A 20,279-nucleotide genomic window follows, 5' to 3' on the forward strand; every position below is an offset into this window, starting at 1 on the left:
CAGCCAGCCAGCCAGCCAGCCAACCAACCAGCAGATCTGCCGCCTCGACTGAACTTTAGCGCTCCTCCAACGCCGCTCATACGCCCGCCGCACCCACGGTCCCTCACTCGTCCTTTCACCTCCATAGCCCACAGCCTACTCTACAGTAATACTGGGTCTCGACCTTTATTACACTTTGGATCCCCCAGGTCCGCATTCCTACTGTTGTATTCGAAACTGCCTCTCGCCCAAACCCAATCACTCTTTCGCCCTAGACGTCCACCTGTCTTCCCGATAGACTCACGGCCGGCTGCGCACCGTCGAACTCTCGTCGCCTTCGTCCGCCTCCTACTTCTGTTCTTCTCTGCCCGGCCTTCGCCAAGCCCTTCTGGCACAGGTCACCATCCGCAATCCGTCTACGACGACATTCGCCGGCTCGCCGCTCCAACTACCCTCACATTCCAATCCTTTAGGGACCACCCAGCAACCTCGACGGCCTCGACCCTGCCTTGCGCCATCTCCGCTTTGGGATTGATTGCCCTCGAAACGTCACATCTACAGCCTCCAGGCGGACTTGTTTGTGATCACGTCGGATCACCAATTACACTACCTATCTTGTTCGTCGGGCCATTTCCGACTTTGCTTCCGTGTCTGCGATCCTGGACCATCGATCTTGGCAATTTCTAAATCCTATCTCTCGCCTCCTGGTCTTCTTCATCGTGCAACCTCTTCTAGGTTCTCTCTGCTGGAATAAGCTCACAGCCACAAATCTCAACTGCAAATCTTGTGGTACAGATTGGCGCCATAACAAGCCACCTTCCTCCGCATATCTCTCGTCACCACTGCGGCCGTTCCCTGCCTGTCCACTCGGTGATTATCATCGACAAGTTCACAGGATAGTTTGTCCTTTATGGCCTTATCGTTCCTGCGGTAGCCTACTTCTAGACCCGACGCCTCTTCCTTCTGTACCATATGAGCATCTGGGCCAGTCTTACTGCGTCAGATATACAGTCCCCACTTGGTGTCGCTCTTATTACTTGACCTGGTCCCCTCCCTTGGAAACGCTCCAAGATCTGGTCCGTTTCCCTGTTTCATCTTTTGACTACTCTACTACTCGGCCTGGGACGCGCAGAAGCGTTCCTGACCCTAGAATGATGGGCGTATCACGCTCGCGGAGGCAATCTCTCGAATGCCACGGATGCAACATACCTCCGCCATCCCCTCAACCTTCTTCGGCCTTCGAGGACATCTTCGACGTCGATTCGCCTGTGTCAAGGCCTGTCAGCGAGGCCTTTATGTCTGGAGCATCCACACCAAACGGCACAATAGGTTCTCGGCCGCCATCTTTGACCGAAATCCTTCTCGATGTTGCGTCGCCACCATGGACCCTCAGCGCCTTCATGGCTTACCTCTCGCAAAACCACTGCATGGAGAGTCTCGAATTCACGCTCGACTCGCAACGGTACGCCGCCTTTTACAATGAGATGATTACCAACAACCCGAACTGCACACAAGAGACCAACGACCGTGTCTGTATTTTGTGGGAAAAGCTTATGCAGGTTTACATCATCCCTTGTGCACCTCGAGAGGTCAATCTCCCGGCCCGTATCCGCGATCAGCTGCTCGGCCTTCCTTGCGGCCCAACTCCCCCTCACCCAGCACAATTGGATGAGGCCGGTCGGATCCTCTATGAACTCATGAACGATTCGCTACTTTTACCTTTTCTCCAATCTGTCGCCCCCATGCAGCTTGATGGACCCGTCGACGAGCATGGGCGTGGATCTCGCCGTTCCTCAAACAGCAACACTCGAATGGGCGCACCCGTCCGCTCAATGAACTCCATGCATCATACTGACCCTGAGTCCCTGACTGACGACAGCGACTGTAACTCGAATCCTGGTATGGAGCCCATGACTCCCCCCACCACACCGCCTACTTCTGAATGGGCTTTTACAACTTCTCCAGGAGGTCTTCAACGTGCTGTGGCTGCTCACAACAAGGGTTGGAAGAAGATGGGCGCCAAATTGGGTTTCAATCGCAAGAGCTCACGAACACGCTCCGCCCCTACTTCGTCTCATCCTCCTCCACCTGAGGGATATCATATGCATCACGACTCCTTATGAGGGTCACAGGTCGCGTCATTGCCTGAATCATCCAACGAAGCCCATTGGACTCATGAGATTTCTCAAGAAGCTCTTGAGGCTGAAGGCTCGTACCATGGTCACCCACTGCATAGCAACTCGAATGCAGCGGATGATGGTTGGTACCACAACCCCGGCCTCCAACAAGATGGTGGTTTTGGTGATGGCACGGCCGCGAAATCCGACACCGCTCGAAGCGGTGCGAAGGCGTCTCTCGTGCAAAGGAACATACGCATGAGAAGACGACAGAACAAGCCCCCAGCGCTTGTAACCAATATGCAGTCGGTGGGGAATAAGTACACTCCTCAGTCCCACCAGTCCTCCGCCACATCTTCATATCGTCCTGATCTGCTTCCTCCACCAGTATCTTCCGACTATGCAGGAAACAACAACATCGATAACACCTCGATGCCAATGACTGATGTGTCAAATTACCTGCCCACGCCCACTACCAGCAATGAGGACATGAGGTGCCCATCGACAAGTTCAGAAACGGAAGCATTCAGATACGCTTCTCCAATAGAGGACATGTATGGATGGGATGCTGAACTCGAGAGGCGTGAAGCTTCACCAAGCCGAGACTCGATAAGCTCCACCGAAGGTCTTGACGCCTTTGCTCTCAGCTACAGGCGAGCCAATGGTAGCAAGCACAGCTTGTTGCAGCGAGTCTTCCGCGTTGGCTCTTCGTCATCCGTGGGCAAGATGGAGACAGCAGCCTGAGGCGCTGGGGCTTAAACCTGCTTATAGGCCAGTTTTATTGTTTTGATATTCATTGTTACGACGTCCAGTTTGGCATTTTGCATACATGAGATTGTCACCGGCCATCATGACAACGGTGGCCGCTTACGGCAGGCAAGGCGTTAGTGGGTTCATTATTTGTTATATGGTTTGAATTGCATCGCGCGGGTTGGGGTTTGGAAGGTCATTTTTATTCATTTGCAAGATCATTTGGCTTTGAGTGTACGCACTGGGCCACTCATTCAAAGGGTGTGGGTCTTGAGACTGCATTTTCACGAGGCGAGAAACGAACGACTGGACGGGTGGCAAAGGAAAAAAAAGCCATGAACGGCCCGGTCTGACGATGACGATTACGGCCTTTCGGTTTCGGTTACGATTTTGGATTAATACGAATGGGTACAAAGAAAATAAAGAGAAGGACTCTTGTGTCTAGTTAGCCATGATACCCCCATCCTTCCTCAACAGGAGGGAACGTAGACTTAATGTCTTAAAACATATTACATTAACAAAACCCCGCTGTCTTTACTCTTGTGTGGCTAATAAACATGTGAAGAAACAGACTTCAGGATGACCCCAAGGAATGGCCCAACGCCATCAGTAGCAAGAATGTAACACCACAGAAAGTCCAATTGAGCAAGCCAGGGACAGTGGTAAAGTTTCGGAATGTATTAGTCTGGAATGTCAGGCCGAATATCAAGCCAGACGCAAAAAGACAATCTTTGACTTTGGAAGATGAGGTGTTCCAACATTCCAACTTGCACAGGTCAAGCACACAAACCTGACTGAATCAATAGTCTTTGTATATATTGGTGCGTCGACAACTTAACTAATAAAAAGGGAACTGATGGATAGCTAGGGTACTCGCTTTATCGCAGGACATACCTTTTATGATACTCCATCGTGGAGGCTATTGCCAGTGGAAGCTGGCAGAAACAAGCTTCCACGATCGACAGTCGTGTATGAAAAGCTCGAAGGGTGGCATTCAACTTGTTCTCACTCTTGCGCGCATCCGCAGTCGCTCTTGCAAAGTTCTGCTATCCACTAAGCTGCCCCCCAGGACCATGCCACACAATTCTTTGGATAGTGATCCAACATTAGTCGGTCGGCTTATCGTGACGTGAATACATCTGCCATTCCAGCGAGCTGGCAAAATCAAGCTTTCCTTGCTCAACTTGCTTACGTGTCACAGTAAGCATGGGCTTCGGCAAACCCATAGACTCTAAGTAGGCAACAGCTAAAGGTTTGTGTGAGCGCGGTAACCTAGTCATGGCAGATACAGATACAGATGCAGATGGGATGGGACGTTAGTCATAGGTACGCACATTCTTTCCATTCAAGATCCTTTCGTTGACGGCTCCACTTGAGCTCTTCAGCCATGATGTCTATTACCTTAGGGAGGGCTTCGAGGGCGGCCTGCGCATTGAGAAAGGCCAGTCGCGTGCGTCGAGCGAGAACATCAACGGCCGTCTGGGCGTACTCGTGTCGAATAGCATATCGAATCTCGCCATCAACAAATGGATAGAGCTGAGAGATGCGTTCACCGCGGGCGGGAAAGCGCTTGTCAGTCAGCTTGCAAAGTGAGGCAACAGTCCAGGCACGATCACCATAGGACTCGGTCAAGTGTTTGGCGACCTCAGTCTCAACCCCAAAGTGCTGGATAATAGGGATGAATAGTGTTGGGCTAAAGCCGTGAGCACCAACTAAACGAACCTTGTGCGTCTGACATTTGCCATCCAATATTGCCCCATCGTCAATTAGATCGGTGCCGCTGACGCGAGGTGCATCTGTAACAGGCCGGGGCTCGAGACGAAATTCTTGAATGGCAAAGTCTACGCACTCCTCTGCCATTTGCCTATAGGTTGTCCATTTCCCGCCTGCACAAGTCAACAATCCAGAAGCGGAGATATCAATCAGATGGTTTCGAACAAGGGACTCAGTGTTCTTGGTTTTGGGATCTTTGACGAGCGGGCGAATACCGGACCAGGCTGCGAGGACATCACCTCTGCGAACATTTATCTCTGGGGACAGATAGTGGCTGACTTCGCTCAGGATCCACTGGATAGACTTCTCGTCGGGTAGAGGATTTTGTGTGATAGTCGAAGGGGAATCGGTGGTGCCTGCGATAGTGTTGCCTTGCCATGGGAGGAAGAAGATGACCCGGCCGTCAGACGTTGACGGATCGATCAATCCCATTTTTCCTGGACTGAAATATCCAGGGAGAACGACGTGAACTCCGGATGCTGGGGCCACAATTTCCTTGCAGCCTGGATCGTCCATTTTTCGAACAGAGTCAGTAAAAGGCCCCGTACAGTTGATGACACTCTTTGCGTGAACAGTTATGGGCTTGGCTGGTTGACCATCCTTTACGGAAACAAGATCCTTGACTATTGCGCCGCAAAGGCTTCCGTCACTATTCTTTATAAGTCTTGTGACCTCAGCATGATTGACAACAGTTGCACCATAGAGGGCAGCGGTCATTGCAATAGAAACATTCATGCGCGAATCGTTATGTGCACCGTCGTAGTACACGAGAGCACCGACAAGATCCGTGGGCTTAAGCATAGGGAAGGCCTCAAGTGCCTTACTTCGAGTCAGAAAGTAAGACCCCTCAATGCCTTCACTGCCAGCAAGAAAGTCATAGAACTTAGTGCCGGCCCAGTAATAGGGAGCTTTCCACCACTTATCGAGGGGCAGCATAATGGGGAGCCAGGAACTCAGATGGGGAGCCGTCTGTAGGAAGTACTTGCGCTCTTTCAGAGCCTCCTTGACGAGCAAGTACTGGTTATAATCCAGGTTCCAGACGGCTTTCTCGAGATAGCGGACACCTCCATGAACCAGCTTGGTACTCTTGCTGCTCGTGCCGCTGCTGAAATCGTCACGTTCGACGATAGCTACTTTGAGGCCACGAGTAGCAGCGTCGAGGGCGACACCTGCACCAGTGGCACCACCACCAATGACAAGTATGTCATATTGCTGGACTTGAGGGTGTGAGCTCCCTCGGAGTTGGTCTAGCTGCTCTTCGCGTGTTCTGACGCGAGGAAACCGAGGAAGCTTGAAAGTGCCATCGGCACCAAAGGTTGGAGGCGGAACTGCGGGTGATGTATGGCCAGTGAAATCACGGGGACGGTAGCTATAGATGAGAACAGCTGCAGATGTAGTGGCAACGCCTGGTAGCCAGAACCGACGAATGAGTCCTCTTGGCACGCCTGCAAAGGCCGGCATTTGTGGCAATAGTACAGTACAAGCTTCAGCGGTAGTCTATTCAGAGATTTGGCGCGATACGGCGATGAAGAAGCTGTGTGGTATCTGGACCGAAACTGTATGCGAAGTTGTGTGTCTGTAAGATTGAACATTTAACTAGGTATTGGATTGTTTATGCGACATTGATGGGGATGATGTCTCGGTCGTACTGCAATGGAGCGATATCGCAGATCGAATACACCCGCAACTACCTACCTACTATAGAGAGATACCTAAGTAAGTACCTTAGTTGAGGAAGAAAGGGAACAAAGAAGTGGAAGAATGAAAGAAGAAGAAGATATCGGTAGAGAGAGTAGAGGGAGAGGGAGAGGGGGGGAGAGAGGGGGAGGTCCTCACCTTCATATGACGAAACGTGTTGGCACATGTAATAAATCGAGACAAGACCTCCCTCTTAGGTTCGGGTTCTCTCCTTCTCCTTGAGTCTGCCCTGGGGTTTGGAGTTGGTTTTGGGGTTTGGAGTTGGTTTTGGGGTAAGCGCGATGAACCGCACCAACCTAAGGTTGATAGGTAGGTAAGGTACCTTACCTTGGGTAGTACCTACCCAAGTTAGTACTTACGTTAGTATGGCAATAGGTAAGCTTCTCCACCAACAATCAATTAACTGTAGGTACCTTAGTACTTTAGTAGGCAACTGACATCTCTTCGTCTTCTCATCTCAATCTTGAAGTCTCAATTGTGGAGTGAGATTCTTTTGCTCCATCTGTAGCAATATCTTCTGTGTCTACCTGCCTGTCTGCCAGACCATCCATTGATCGAAGAAACCAAACGCCACCCACTCCTCATACCAAACCTCGCTGCCCAGCACTCCATTGAAAACAAGCAAAGGAAACACGCAATGCAGTGGAAATGCACGCGTACATTGTAAACAACATCCACCCGTCGACCCAGTCCAGTCTCTCCCTTCCCTAGCGACTCTCAACCGTCTTCGCAAACAGGATATCAACAAAACACGTAACATAGCTGTGCCCCCCTTTACCAGCCTCGATATCGTTGGATAACTGGGTGCCAATATCGTTGGCGCCGAAATGCCCCATCGACTGCAGCTCGATACCTGCTGCAGCTGGCGGTTTGGATATTGTCCTCTCAATCGTTATTGTGTCGGCCTCAGAACCATGACTTGGCTTCCTTGCAGCCGTCTCACCTCCTTCTTGTACATCTACAGTAATCTCTTGAAACACCATGATGCCGCCATATGATGGAGTTGCTTGTAGTGGCTCCTGTCGCGGGACGTATGTGCTCGATCCTTCCCCTGAGTCGATTGACTGCCTTCGTGCGTTAGTCCCTGGCGAGCAAAGGTTGATGGTCGAGCTGGACCTCGCCGAGTCATTTGATGATACAACGTGCCCAGATATTCTTGAGAGCGACTTTGCTCTAGTTCGTAAACTTCGAGTCGTCTCTGATCGCCCGAACGGCCACCGACTGGACAAGGAGGGGCCGATCTTGTCTTGGGAGCCCTCTTGACGCTTCGCCGTCTTCGCGATGTGCCCAAACTCCTGGTGCAGCCCTCGAGTAAACTCCTGATAGGACTGGGTTGATACCTGACGCATTCTGAAAAAGCTGAGGGGAACAAACTCGCAGTTGGGGCTTGATAGTACGGAATGAATGGGAATCACCAGTCTCACAGCTATCATGGTTGCCTCCAATCGCTTCTCATCCCCACGACAAGGTATGCGGAATGCTGTGGATGTGAGAAGTGCATCCTCGAGCAAGGGCTCCTGTGTCGATTCGCGCAACGCTTTGATGGTGTCTGCAATCTGCCCAGCGAACTCAGCTTCTCGATCACTCCGTTGAGAGTCTTCCTTGCACTTCTCCACGATCTTGGATACTGGCACGTTCTCGAACCTCCTGAGGTAGTGCATTTGCCAGTCTTCAAGATTCTCAAAAGGGAAGGGCATCGATGGGAGCAAATGGCGTGCGCCTTTCCTCACCAAGACTTCGAAGCCAGAACTGACACGAGCTCGGACAGCAAAGAAGCCCAGGTGGGTTCCTTGGCGAATGTGATTGTGTTCACTTGTATATGTAGCCATCTCCCTCAGTTTTGTCTCAAAGTCATGGGTTTTGATCTGCATACTCGATTTGATGAGGTCGCTGACTTGATGCAACTCGGCAAACCGATATCCAGTGGATATTAGCCGCTCAGTATCGCGAACCGACTCGGAACGGCGGACAAGGAACATCAGAGATCCGCGCCCATAGTCGTGGTTCTCCATATGCAGGCCCTTCTCCGTAATGTCCAGGCTGTTCTGAACCTCCTCGTTAGCGTCACTGCCTTCCAAGCCTGTCCCAGCATTTGACTGCTTGCGCAGTTGGGGCCGAGGCCGTCTACCGTTGGCACCTGTCGGCAGAATTTGATCCCACAAGACTCCGATGGATGCCAAGTCCTCCCGAAGTCTATCAGCAAGAGCAGCTGCGGCGAGACAAAAAAGCTCTCTAAATATCATGTCATAGCTGTCGATAGTCTCGCCGTGTTCGCTCACAAGCTGGATGCCTCGTCGCCCATCTTTATGAGTGTGGGAATGTGGAAGTTGTGACACATGTTGTCTCATTCCCCCAACAAGGCTCCATATCATGTTCCAGTTTCTTGATGCTTGGTACATCCAATGGAACAGCGGGTGGCCGGTATTAAAACCCTCCTTGGCATCCTGCTATGTTCAGCATCATTTGCTACAACCTGGGCGGAGTCCAGTCTTACCTTTTCCAGGAAAGAATCAGTCACCACGGTACTTGGGATGTATCCATCAGGGTCAACGAGAATCCTTCCTGCTTTATCGAAGACCGCTGCTGCCAGGGTGATCTGCTGGGCACGAAGGGCGGACCTTCTCATGTTCCTAGCTCGAAGAATAGCCGAAGTGGCAATGATGAAGCAGGCTCCTAATGACTTTTCTGTGTTAGCACTCCTTGCTCTTGGTCTTACAAGAGACCGGGGCATCCGTGTACTTACCAAACAAATGACAACAACGACGGTCCCTGTCCTCGATGGCTCGTTGCCGTTGGGCTTGATGCCCTTCAGTCGATAACGGGTGCCCACAGAAGCGCACCAGTGCATCCCAGACACGGCACCGGCGAGGACAACGGCTGAGATGACTCGCTTCCACCAGGCATTCGCCCACATCGACCGAAACACGAAAAACATGGCCAATGCCACATTACTTGCAACAATGGCGATGATAGCCGATCCGATGACGTATGACGGCTGGTACACGCACGTATAGTTGTTGATAGAAGCATTGCCAAGGTAGTGCATCCCGCAGACCGCAGTCCCGCAGAGTACACCACCTGCGACAAGCCTCCACCAAGAAACGACGTTGTTGGTGCCAACGGCCATGAAGGCAGCGAGAAGAACTATTATGGGGACGAAGAAAGATATAGCAGTGAAGCCGCTGGAATAGGCAACCTGCAATTCAGGCTGGCCATCGGCAAGATCAATGGCTCTGTTTCCGATGAAGTGCTACAGAAACAAAGAGACGATAAGTCTAACCAGGCATTTTGAAATAAGACGCAATCTGACTTACCATACACCAAATAGATACTCCACCCATGGTAACCGCTGAGCTCATGAGCAGGAGGCTGTTTTGGTCAGGACCCTTGTGTGGAGAAATCTGGGGATTTGGGTATCAAGGTAGAGACATACTGATTGAACAGACCCCTTAAACCTGTTCTTCGATTGATGAGCTCGAGGGTTGAACCAGCGCCGACCAGGCTGACGACATAACTCAGGGCAACGAAGCCAGCATTGTAACTCTGAGGCACGATATGACCTTGATACCGTTGCAGCAACTCTTCTGTAGACATGGTGGCAGGTACGTGGAAGAGCAACGACAAGTTGCTGCCGCCGTATTTGAGGAAAACAAAGATTCCGACAAGACAGGAAAGCCATCTGGGACAACATATGTTCTTAACTGACACCCGCATGTCAGGTAGCGTGGACGAGGACCTGGGGGCTGTTTCTGGTGGAGTTTGCCATATTGGCCTAGCCACTACGGATAGGCATTAAGGACTTGATGGGAGCTGGCCGTCCACTCAGCAGCTGGGGTTTCTGGATCCAGCACAAGGGAGAAGCCTGCATTCTGGTTGCCACAAAGCGACAAGACGTGGACAATGAGATGCTTGGCGCTCAGCAAGAGCCAGAGGTGCTAGCTAGTAAGTGCGATCTCTCTTGAGGGCCCCGAGTCTTGGACCAATGGAGCATGGTGGCCGCCCAGCTGTGGCTTGATAGCTTCCCTGCTTCATTAAGATGACGGCGCTAAGACAAGCCCTGGTTCCCGAATTTCGTACAACGGGCATTAAGTTCTAGAGATTAGTGCCGGAGGCTGTCAACATATCTCACCAACCTGCTAGCGTGATGGAGTTGCGTCCTCGGGGATGACGAAGGGTTGGACAAGAGGCGATAGCATAAAGTTGGTCTGAAAGTCGTCTTCTCGGTTCTACAGGACTAAGCAATGTACCAAGTAGGCTCTGTACTATACTATAGCCAACATCCATGGCGATTCTGGATCTGCAAAAGACATCGACATTTGCTACCAACAGACATTCAAATCATTTTACCAGGTTCTTGGGACCAGTGCTGGAAAGCCGATCATGCTCTCTCTCCCCTGTCTGCCTTCCTGTCAGGGAAAAGTAAGCAAGGGGATGGACAGCTGAGTGCAGGGGGTGTGCTAAGGCCCCAAGATGATTTGGATCAGACCTGCAGGGAGAGCGGGGAACACAGCACGGCATACCGGAGCCAGGTGTCTCATATCACCTCAACCCTCGAGTTTCACGCCTTGCGATTCGTCGAGGCTGGAGTATTCGGGACTTGAAGTTGGAGGCTTGGCAAAAAGAGAACTCATGCCGTTGCTTGTTCACTTTCAGCTAGCATCGGCTGCATTGATGAGCATCAACAGATGGCAAGGGTAAGGGCAAGGACACAGGTAAAAGAAGAAAAAATAACAGGTCATCCAGACCAAGCCAAGGGCGATTGAGCAAACAGATCTGTCGCTTATCTTGCATCTCTGCTTCCATTCCTTTAGCATTGTCCACCCTAACAATGAGATGGATGCTGACCGAACGAGGCACAAATGTTTCCCTCTGAGCCGGACGCACGGGAACCTGCGCTGAAGACAAGCAACTAAGAGGATCCGGCTTTACCATGTTGCCGGGAAATTGCAAATATAGTAATGAGATCATGAGATGGGAATCTGAAGCGGCAGGGGATAAATGTATGTACCCTGTACAGTACAGTATGGGTCTGTGTGTGTGCGTGGTCTGAGCTCGCTCGTTTGTTGTTAATGAACTTTATTAGCGACACAACGTCGATCCAAGATCCTGATATCTGGGTACGGATATCGCAAGCTAGGATTCCTAGACTAGGTAGGTACCTGGTCAGATCTCACCTGCAGTTTGTTGTTTTTGTTCTCCCTCTCATCATTAGTCTCGTTCGCTACGGATCCCGGGTTGCAGAATCCATTCGAGTCTTGATCTGCAAGCCAGTGGCTTGCGGAATTGATAAGCCAACAGCATTTCATGTTTGTGTCACTGTCTGTGTCTGTGTCTGTGTCTGTGTTAGTGTTGTTGCCATGTTACCGAAATTGAGAACAAGCTCAGCTGATAGCAGTTGCAATACATACAACACAGCACAACATAGCAATTAATTTGATGGCGTCTGTCTTGCGTAAGGTCGTTCTTGGAACACCTTTCGGAGAGGGGCGGAAGAGTCGGCGGGCCTTAACCATCTAGAGAGATGGGTGTGCATTGGCATTGTCTGTCTATCTTTGAAAGTTGCATGTGTTTTTGGCTTTGCCGACAGTGTTCACAGCAAGCAAAGTTTGGTGCCGAATCAATTGGTGCAATTGAGGTTTCTTTGGTGACCACTCGATGGCGGCCATGTCTCAAAGCTCAGTGCTGCTGGCGCGATGCTCGACTTTCCCCCATCTTTGTATTCTGCGTACGTTAAGCTTTTTGGTTTCGGTTCTCCCGCCGCGTCGTCACAGCCCGCTTCAACAATAAGCCTCGGTCTCACTCTAAGCACGGACGAGAGGGAGGGGACATGTGTTGCCATGAGGTAGGTAAGGTAGCTGTGAGAATCCTCGGTACTCGCTCGGTACGTACTTGAGATGGTGTCTGAGAGCCCGGCCTGCCAGCCCAGATCTTAGGCAGGAATGCAATGCCACCAACGCTCATCCATTCATCTAGTGGATCACATTAAAGTATCCGGAAGGGAAACCCTCCACCTCCCTCTTGTCTTGCTCTCCCTTTTTGTAAACTCTAATCGCGAGATAGCCCTTCAGACGTTCAAGGATTTCTGGCGCGAGTGTAGCAAGCTGACCATCATGCCATCGCTTGTGAGTATGTACTGTGGGGGAACACCATATCCTGGACCGTACAGTAAATGTCTGGGTTATTGTTTTAAGCCTAACGACTAACGTAATTGTGGCCGGCCCGCTGTAACCAGCGTTTTGCTTTGTCGTGATGTCGGCTGGCTGGCGACGATGAGGGCCCGGGAATATCTCACTTTAGCTGCAGCGCTAGGTTATGTGATCCACAAAGTCAAAGCAATTTTTTTTTAGCATGCTTCAACCAAGGTCTTTCGACGCTCCGCATGTCTCCTCGTCCCATATGCTTACTGGCATCGCCCGATTGATGCGTCTTACGCCAAATGTATATGCGATGATCAAGCCGGAAAGCCCCTGTGTCTCTTTACAGGCTCCGGAAGGCTTCAGGCTTGTTAATGGGTCATAGTGTCGCTTATACCCTTTCCAAGATCCATCGGATAAGCGCACGATCGAAGGGGGCATTGAATGTGGATCTGGGAATTAGCTACATCTGCTTCAGCTTGTCCATCTGGCGAGCTAAGTTGGGCGTTGGGCGGGCCTCGGGGCTAATAGCCGACGCTTCTGCAAGGGGCAAACAGCACTGTGGCATGTAGAAACGCTCTCATTCGAGAGATGCATCCGTGATATGCAAACACAAGCGTAATCATGATGTTTTTAGTGTGGTCGAACCTCGTAACAGGAGAATCCTTTACTAGTTTAATTTGCCATGAATTGGAGGGGTGTGCATGTGTGTGTGTGTGTGTGTGTGTGTGCGCACGGTATATTCAACCATCCAAAGTCAACCTTGGCCCCCAGTGGCCGATCGACTTTAGCCAAAGACAATACGTCTCATTGGATCAGAATTCATATTAACGATAAACGTTGAGTTCACCCGCAGCGTTCTCTGGAGTTTAAAGAAAGCCCGAGCAGGGTCCTCGTAGATTCGCTAATGTGGTGAAACGTAGTGCATGGAGTCAAGGGCGTGTGTGATCTTTAATCACAGAGTCTTCTCACCTTGCGCCTCCGATGGTTCGGGTCCGTCCATCAATTCCCTTCATCAGTGCTGTTTGTGAAGCAGCTCATCCGCGAGTCTTTTCAGGTAGAAATCCCGGATTTCAGATGGCAGACGGTCAAAGCTCTTTACAATCCGGCTGATGTCTTGCCGTGCCTTCTCATACGCTGCCAGATCCCTGTTACCGTACACATCTCGGCCTGTTGAATAGCCGCTGTCCAGGTCACGAAAGAAGACATTGACCGCAACGCTGAGATCGGTGGTTGGGCTAGCAGTATGAAGCCACATCGCTGGGATATACAGGAGATCACCTGGGTTAAGAATAGCTTCGTACGGATTTGTCGTCGACACCAATTCCTGCTTGTCTAGGGCTTCCAAAACATCAAGGCTTGAGCTTGAGGCACCCGGCGCAAATGCCAGATTGTTAACATCCGTTGGGGGAAGGAGAACCATCCGCTTTGATCCTTGGATCTGAGTATAGACGTTTGCCATGACCTGAAGCCCTCGGTTGATTAGCCAAACGGGGCAGCTCACAGTTAATCTCCACGTTTACTCACATCGTAGTGTAGCCACATCTTTGCTCGGCCGGATATCCTCAGCACGGAACTGAACATCCGATCCTTGATCAAACTAAGTTCTTCTGGCAATTGAAAGTCGTCGGCAAGAGTTGGGAAGTCGTCTTGAAGATTGGCTGGGGACTCAGTAGGCTTTGCTTCCGAGAGAGCTCGTAAATACACCGCTTCACCTCTAGCGGCCTTGGCCATGAACGCCGAGAATGGCTCGGTAACATAACGAAAGTTCTTGGAATTGAAGTCCATCTTGCCTGTTGAACTTTGACATTCATGCACAACGATCTGGTGCCTCACATTAGTAGATGCGGCTAGGCTCGGGGCAAACTCAGGGACAAACCTCTTTCGTCTGACCTACGCGCTGGACCATGTATTCGGGGCTCCATTTATCCACGCAGCCACCCAGGTCTAAGCTTTCAATGATGACTGGCTTTCTGTTCTCGACCAGTTGTTCAAAGTCAAATTTTGATTGTAGCTTGATTCTTGCAATCGACTTGTTCGAGGGTTTGAGAGTCGGCTGATGCCAATCAATGATGGTTGTTGGATGTGTAAGTTTAGGCGAATCCTGGTAGTTGACTGAGACTGAGCTACAGGTCGCCGGCCGGATATGTGGCATTTCCGAGAGAGTATTCGTGAGATCGATCTTGTAGACGCCGGTATCCCAGAATGTTCCCATGGAGAAACAGGTCGCCCCTCCACCCAAAACAACAAGCTCAGAGCCAGAAGAAACAGTCGCAGAGCCAACCATGAAAGGCAATCGCTTGCCATCACTTCTCAAGTCGACATCGAATACTTCCAAATGCCCATCTTTGACCGAAATGCAACTCATAGATTGGCCTTGTGAAGATGGGTCCTGTCCCACGCCACCGCATACGAAGTGCGAGGACTCCACAGCTGCTGTTTGGGCACCAAAGACTGAAAGTGACCTTGCATAGCCATGAGAGTCCCTGGCTATTTCAAAGTGAATGTGTGGCTATGTTTCTGTCAGCAAATTGTACATGATGCTCCTCAAATCGGCAAATAGCCTCGTCTTTTGTGTACAGTCGACATACCACATCGGTCGAGACATTGATAGTCCAGAAATAAGCCTGCTCGTTGATTTTACCATATTTACTTATTCCTCCTGCCACCAGTCCCTGGAAGGTGCCATATTTGCTTCCGGGACTTGGTGAAGCAACGGCAAGTGTTCCGAAAGTAGAGCTGGGTTTCGCGCCAGTCACTGAACATTTGAGCCACCCTTTGACAGGGTGGAACACATAATAATCTGGTGAAATATCGGAAGGTCCTGTCTTGCCACCAATAACAAGTGCAAGAGATGAGCCTGGTAAATGAACAGCGCAGTGCCGGAACAGCGGTGCAGGGAGATCGAAGGTCTTTTCCCAACGGTTGGAGTCCTTCTTGAAGATCCAACAGTCATTGAGAGCCTTTGACGGAGAAGCCCGACCTCCAATAAGTAAAGTGCCAAGATGTCCAATGTCGACGGTTGCGTGACAAAGTCTTGCAGTTGGTCCGGCAGGTGATATCTCCAGAGCCATACTGTCCTGTTGAAGAGAATAGATATCGCAGGAGTCGAGTCTTGCTTTAATACCCATCCCCAAAGCGTTAATAAGATACTTTTCTCCCTCTGGACTGTAGGCTACCAGAGGCGCACCAAATCGACGTTTGGGAGCGCCTAACGATCCTAATGAGGTCACATTTGCTTTGACATACTTGTTGGAAACACCAACTTGACCACATTGGCCCATACCTCTCTCAGCTTTATGATAAGCCGTGGCATGCAACACGACATAATGTCTTGAGAACAGTACAAACTCCTCCCATTCATCAAAAGGTTCGACGTCGTCAAGGGCAGCTCTTTCGGCTGAGTCAAGAAACAAATCGCTATTCCAGACCTGCCAAAGGTCCCAGACATCGACGCTGTTCCAACCCCGTTCCTGGAAGCGACGGCGCTGGCTTTCTACGGTTGGGTATTCGTCAACCGATTTTAGGGGCGTATTGAGTTTATTGAAATGCTTCAGCATTGTGCTGGCAAAGGGGTGTTCAGGCCCGTGAGGGAGAATCTGTTCCAGAAGACAGAACTCGGCTTGTTTTCGATCAGTTTAAATTGTACCATTCCGATAGCGACTTGGAGATTTCTTTACCTTGTCCAATAGAGCTAGCCCATCGAACCAGAGCATCAGCAGAGAATGTGTCCATATAAGTTATGGATACTTCGGCAACAAACAACACAGAACATTCATTCAAGTTCAAGAATGACTCGAAACAGTTTCGAAGAGACTCGAGTTCCCTGAGATCACAGCCAATCTGGCAATACTTGTCGCTACGGAGGAGTATCTGATCCGTGGCTTTTTCGCTGATGGTCGGACTGTCACCCAGTAACTCATGTAGCTGAGGTGTTCCGAGAACAATAGCCCGCTTCTTGAGCATGAGATCCGGGTAGTCGACATCGATGAACAATGTGTTCTCGCAAGAGTCGCCATAGCGATGGTAGGATTGCCACGGAAGAACATCGCTGTGAACGTGTCTGAGCATATACATCTCGACGTGGGTAGGATAGTTAGTGACTTACCTTCCTGCTCCCAAGTTGATGACTACCTTCTTGCGCCCAGGCTTCGGCGAGGTGACGAATTGGCGGACGATCACATCAATAGCTCTAAGCCTTAGCCAGTAACCACGGTTGATGAGAGGGGCTCTTCGTTGGAACTTGTTCACGAAGTAGCGGAAAAAGTGCAGTTCATCTGGGTAGTAGAGCCTTTCTACGCTCCGCTTGGAAACGATGCTACTGCTATTTGTCTGCAGAAGTGAAAATTTCAGCTCAGCATATGAATGGTTCGATATGTGGTGATAAGTGAAAGACTTACTCCCATTATCAGATCGTCCAGAGCTTGAGTCCTGGTCATTTTCGTGGACGCTGGGGTTCCTTTAGCCATCTTGATGAGGGGATGCCAGCAACGCGAAGTCAAACGCCCAAGGTATACAGAAGATCCTATCTGTTAACTTGACAACAAAAAAGTCTTTTGCCGAGTACCTTATGGGTAGATGCCAAGGGTAGAGAGGTAAAGATATTCAATCCACGGGATAGAATCAATGTAAAGAAAGAAATGTTAGTGAATTGTGCCCATCGTAATTTCTTTTAGGTCTAGCGTGGGATAGATTAGTACTAACCTTACCTCCACTGGGTCAGTACAGTGCCTAAGATAGTAAGGTAGGTAGCTGGCCAGGTTGACCTAGGTAGCGATTGAACCGCTATCATGATAACGATTGGTGTGTGACAGGCGGAAAATCGACGTCACACGCCAAAAAAAGAATGTATCAGGAAGACCTGACTGCCTGACTGCTTGACAACGTGATCTCAACCCCATGTAAGGCCGTCTTGTTGTTCTTTTAGATATATCAGGCGTCAATTGGTCCTTTTTACTGATTTGTGCTCCTAGAAACATATATTATTGCACTTCTCTTGTTCCATCACTGTTGATGTTCCTGATTCTGTGGTTTCGATCTGCTTAACTACCCCGTCCATCCACGGTGGAAGTTAAGGTACCTTAAGGTTTGGGGGGAAGTATTGGCGGTACCTTAGGAGGTACTTACTTTAGGTAGGTACCTTAGCTCCCCCCCAGTCTTACTGTCCTCTCTATCAACACCATTGCTACTGGTACCGATTCGTATCAAACCGCGAGCTCTGACTACCTGTTGCATATCGGCCTGGAGTGCTTCGATCTGAGTACTGGTACGTACGCAAGACAGCTCCCGTTCACACTCGCACTCATCACTGTTGGCCTATTGTCGTTTGCGGTCACCTGAACGGCGTCCCCCCACCGACGCCATCCATTTGATCGTTGCAGCGCGCTCCACGGACCGTCAATCCCAACCTCTTGATCCCAACCAAAGTTGTCAACCTAGCCTCGAGAACCACGTGCTCGTGTCATGTTAAGCAATCTGCATTAACATCCATAGCTGCAAGGTACCGACCGACCTGCACTTGTTTGCCGGCTGCCTCTGTCGCATCGTTTCCCCCTTCGCGCCTAGACAATCGATATCGCAAAGCAAAGGTTCGGTCCTATCTTGCCAGCCGAAATCGCATACGATACACCTTGCAGAGCAATCGTATTTGTCGCGACTGGATTTCTGTGTCATATCGATACACGCCATGGCTACTCCCACCCTCAATTTCATCACTTTCAATCAAGACCACAGCTGTCTTGCTGTTGGTATGGCCGCCTACCACACTGGCCTCAAGTGGCTGTAGCTAATTGCGCTTCTTCTTCTTCGTAGGTACTTCCAAGGGCTTTCGCATCTACCATACCGATCCTTTCTCTCGAATCTTCAGTAGCGACGATGGCAACATTGCTATTATCGAGATGCTGTTCTCTACCTCCCTCGTCGCTCTCATTCTTTCTCCTCGCCATCTCATAATTCAGAATACTAAGGTACCGGAACTCTTGTTGTCAAAAGGGATTGCATTGCTCACAAATGTACTAGAGAGCATCTGTCATTTGCGAACTTACCTTCCCCTCGGCTGTCCTAGCTGTCCGATTGAACCGAAAGCGCCTGGCGGTCGTTCTTGAGGATGAAATATACCTCTACGATATCAGCAACATGAGCCTCCTGCATACGATCCCGACTTCGCCGAATCCTTCTGCTATATGCGCCCTCTCACCTTCCTCCGAGAATTGTTTCATCGCCTATCCGCTGCCCAAGCCTCGAGAGGATCCTGACGCCCGGCGCCCTGCTCACGCACCTCCTCATTCGGCTTTTGTTGCGCCTACTTCAGGCGAAGTGTTGGTCTTCGATACTCTTACCCTGAAAGCTGTCAACGTCATCGAGGCGCATCGCTCGCCGTTATGCTGCATCTGTCTCAATAATGAGGGTACTCTGCTCGCTACAGCCAGCGAGACAGGCACTATCATCCGCGTCTTTACGGTACCAAAGGGCCAAAAGCTATATCAATTTCGACGTGGAACCTACCCATCCACTATCTACAGCATGTCATTTAATCTGAGCTCGACGCTATTATGTGTCTCTTCGACTTCAGATACGGTTCATATCTTCCGACTTGGGGTTCCCCCAGGAAACAACACACCGGCTGGGGCGCCCATTGAATCCCCGGGCTCGCAGCGGCAGGATCGTTGGTCTCGAGCAAGGAGCTTCGATGACCCCGAATCCCCAGGCACCAGTGCAGGCGACTCGCCCAAGAACGAATCTTCTGATGTCGTTTCGTCTGGAAATGGCGCAGGCAGCAGCAACAGCGCAGGACATACAAGACAGAGTGGCTCATTCAGTAGTATGCTTCGTCGCTCTTCACAAATAATGGGCCGAGGAGTTGCTGGTGTCGTGGGGTCCTACCTACCTCAATCCGTAACTGAAATGTGGGAACCTCTACGCGATTTCGCTTATATCAAGATACCAAAATCTACAGTTCCTTCGGGGACTTCAAGGGCTCTACGTGATGCTCCGGGAGGTCCCTTGCGAAGCGTTGTAGCGATGAGTAGTAGCAGTCCTCAAGTAATGGTTGTCACTAGCGATGGCGGCTTTTACGTTTACAATATTGACATGGAACACGGCGGAGAAGGTTACCTGGTCAGGCAATTCTCGTAAGTACTCCTCCAATGCTCAAGAGACAAATGTGCTGATCATCGAGGTCAAAGTGTCCTGGAGGGTGACGACAAGAGCGACGCGTCAGGTTATGGAAACTAGCGGGGCTCTGCAAAGGTCAACAGAAACTGCTGCAGCAATATCAGATCAACCTTGTGCTCTGAGCGAGGTTGATCAATGGAGCGGAAGCATTGCTACCGGCGTTTATCGGGTCTGGAATCTTTTAACACTAATAATCTCTTTTGCGGCGAGACATCCCTTTCTCTAATACCCTTTTTTGTTTGTCATACTTCCGAACATCGTCCACGTGCGTCGTCAAAGGTACCAGCAACGGGCAGAAGGGCGGCGGCATACTTTGGTAAAGGATATTTTGGCACTGGAGATTGCAGCTTCAACATTATGTCTTAGCCAAACTTATTGATTATCTCTACATACATCTCGCCGTATGTACGTACGTAGAAGGCAAAGAAGGAGCAGATATGCGTTCATTCAAAGCAACCAAAAGCAATCATAATCCATTCTCGTTCATCATTGTATCCAGTAAATCCGAAATTCCCGTGTGACCAAAAACGAACAAATACCAAGACACAAACCCAGGTACAAGCCAGATCATAAAGCGACTCAGCTACCAAGCAACGCCAACAAGAACAACCCGTTGAGGGTTTCCCATCTTTGTCCAGGACTAACGAGCGCCGAT

The 20,279-nt window shown here is 50.3% G+C and overlaps 5 protein-coding genes across 5 annotated transcripts; 2 read left to right on the plus strand and 3 right to left on the minus strand.

Annotated features, from left to right (window-relative positions):
* Positions 1-1,130: 1,130 nt before the first annotated feature.
* FTJAE_11184 (regulator of G signaling) lies at positions 1,131-2,840 on the plus strand (the record flags this gene model as incomplete). Its single annotated transcript, XM_037344101.1, has 2 exons — positions 1,131-1,961; positions 2,112-2,840. 2 exons carry the CDS (start codon positions 1,131-1,133, stop codon positions 2,838-2,840), a joined length of 1,560 nt encoding a protein of 519 aa, XP_037201752.1.
* A 1,112-nt stretch (positions 2,841-3,952) lies between these two features.
* Positions 3,953-6,080, minus strand: FTJAE_11185 (glycerol-3-phosphate dehydrogenase; the record flags this gene model as incomplete). Its single annotated transcript, XM_037344102.1, has 2 exons — positions 3,953-4,092; positions 4,181-6,080. The coding sequence occupies 2 exons, from the start codon at positions 6,078-6,080 to the stop codon at positions 3,953-3,955; spliced, it is 2,040 nt and encodes a 679-aa protein (XP_037201753.1).
* A 944-nt stretch (positions 6,081-7,024) lies between these two features.
* Positions 7,025-9,911, minus strand: FTJAE_11186 (signaling ykoW; the record flags this gene model as incomplete). The annotated part of the gene is made up of 5 exons (XM_037344103.1): positions 7,025-8,761; positions 8,812-8,997; positions 9,061-9,567; positions 9,632-9,686; positions 9,751-9,911. 5 exons carry the CDS (start codon positions 9,909-9,911, stop codon positions 7,025-7,027), a joined length of 2,646 nt encoding a protein of 881 aa, XP_037201754.1.
* Positions 9,912-13,466: 3,555 nt separating this feature from the next.
* On the minus strand, positions 13,467-16,920 carry FTJAE_11187 (leucine carboxyl methyltransferase 2; the record flags this gene model as incomplete). Its single annotated transcript, XM_037344104.1, has 7 exons — positions 13,467-13,916; positions 13,979-14,275; positions 14,331-14,963; positions 15,043-16,073; positions 16,132-16,502; positions 16,560-16,783; positions 16,852-16,920. The coding sequence occupies 7 exons, from the start codon at positions 16,918-16,920 to the stop codon at positions 13,467-13,469; spliced, it is 3,075 nt and encodes a 1,024-aa protein (XP_037201755.1).
* Positions 16,921-18,137: 1,217 nt separating this feature from the next.
* FTJAE_11188 (autophagy protein) lies at positions 18,138-19,684 on the plus strand (the record flags this gene model as incomplete). Its single annotated transcript, XM_037344105.1, has 4 exons — positions 18,138-18,198; positions 18,263-18,417; positions 18,470-19,581; positions 19,636-19,684. 4 exons carry the CDS (start codon positions 18,138-18,140, stop codon positions 19,682-19,684), a joined length of 1,377 nt encoding a protein of 458 aa, XP_037201756.1.
* Between the last annotated feature and the right edge of the window lie 595 nt (positions 19,685-20,279).

The sequence above is a fragment of the Fusarium tjaetaba genome (assembly GCF_013396195.1).
Source record: "Fusarium tjaetaba strain NRRL 66243 chromosome Unknown NRRL66243_c0000273, whole genome shotgun sequence".
Taxonomy (NCBI): domain Eukaryota; kingdom Fungi; phylum Ascomycota; class Sordariomycetes; order Hypocreales; family Nectriaceae; genus Fusarium; species Fusarium tjaetaba.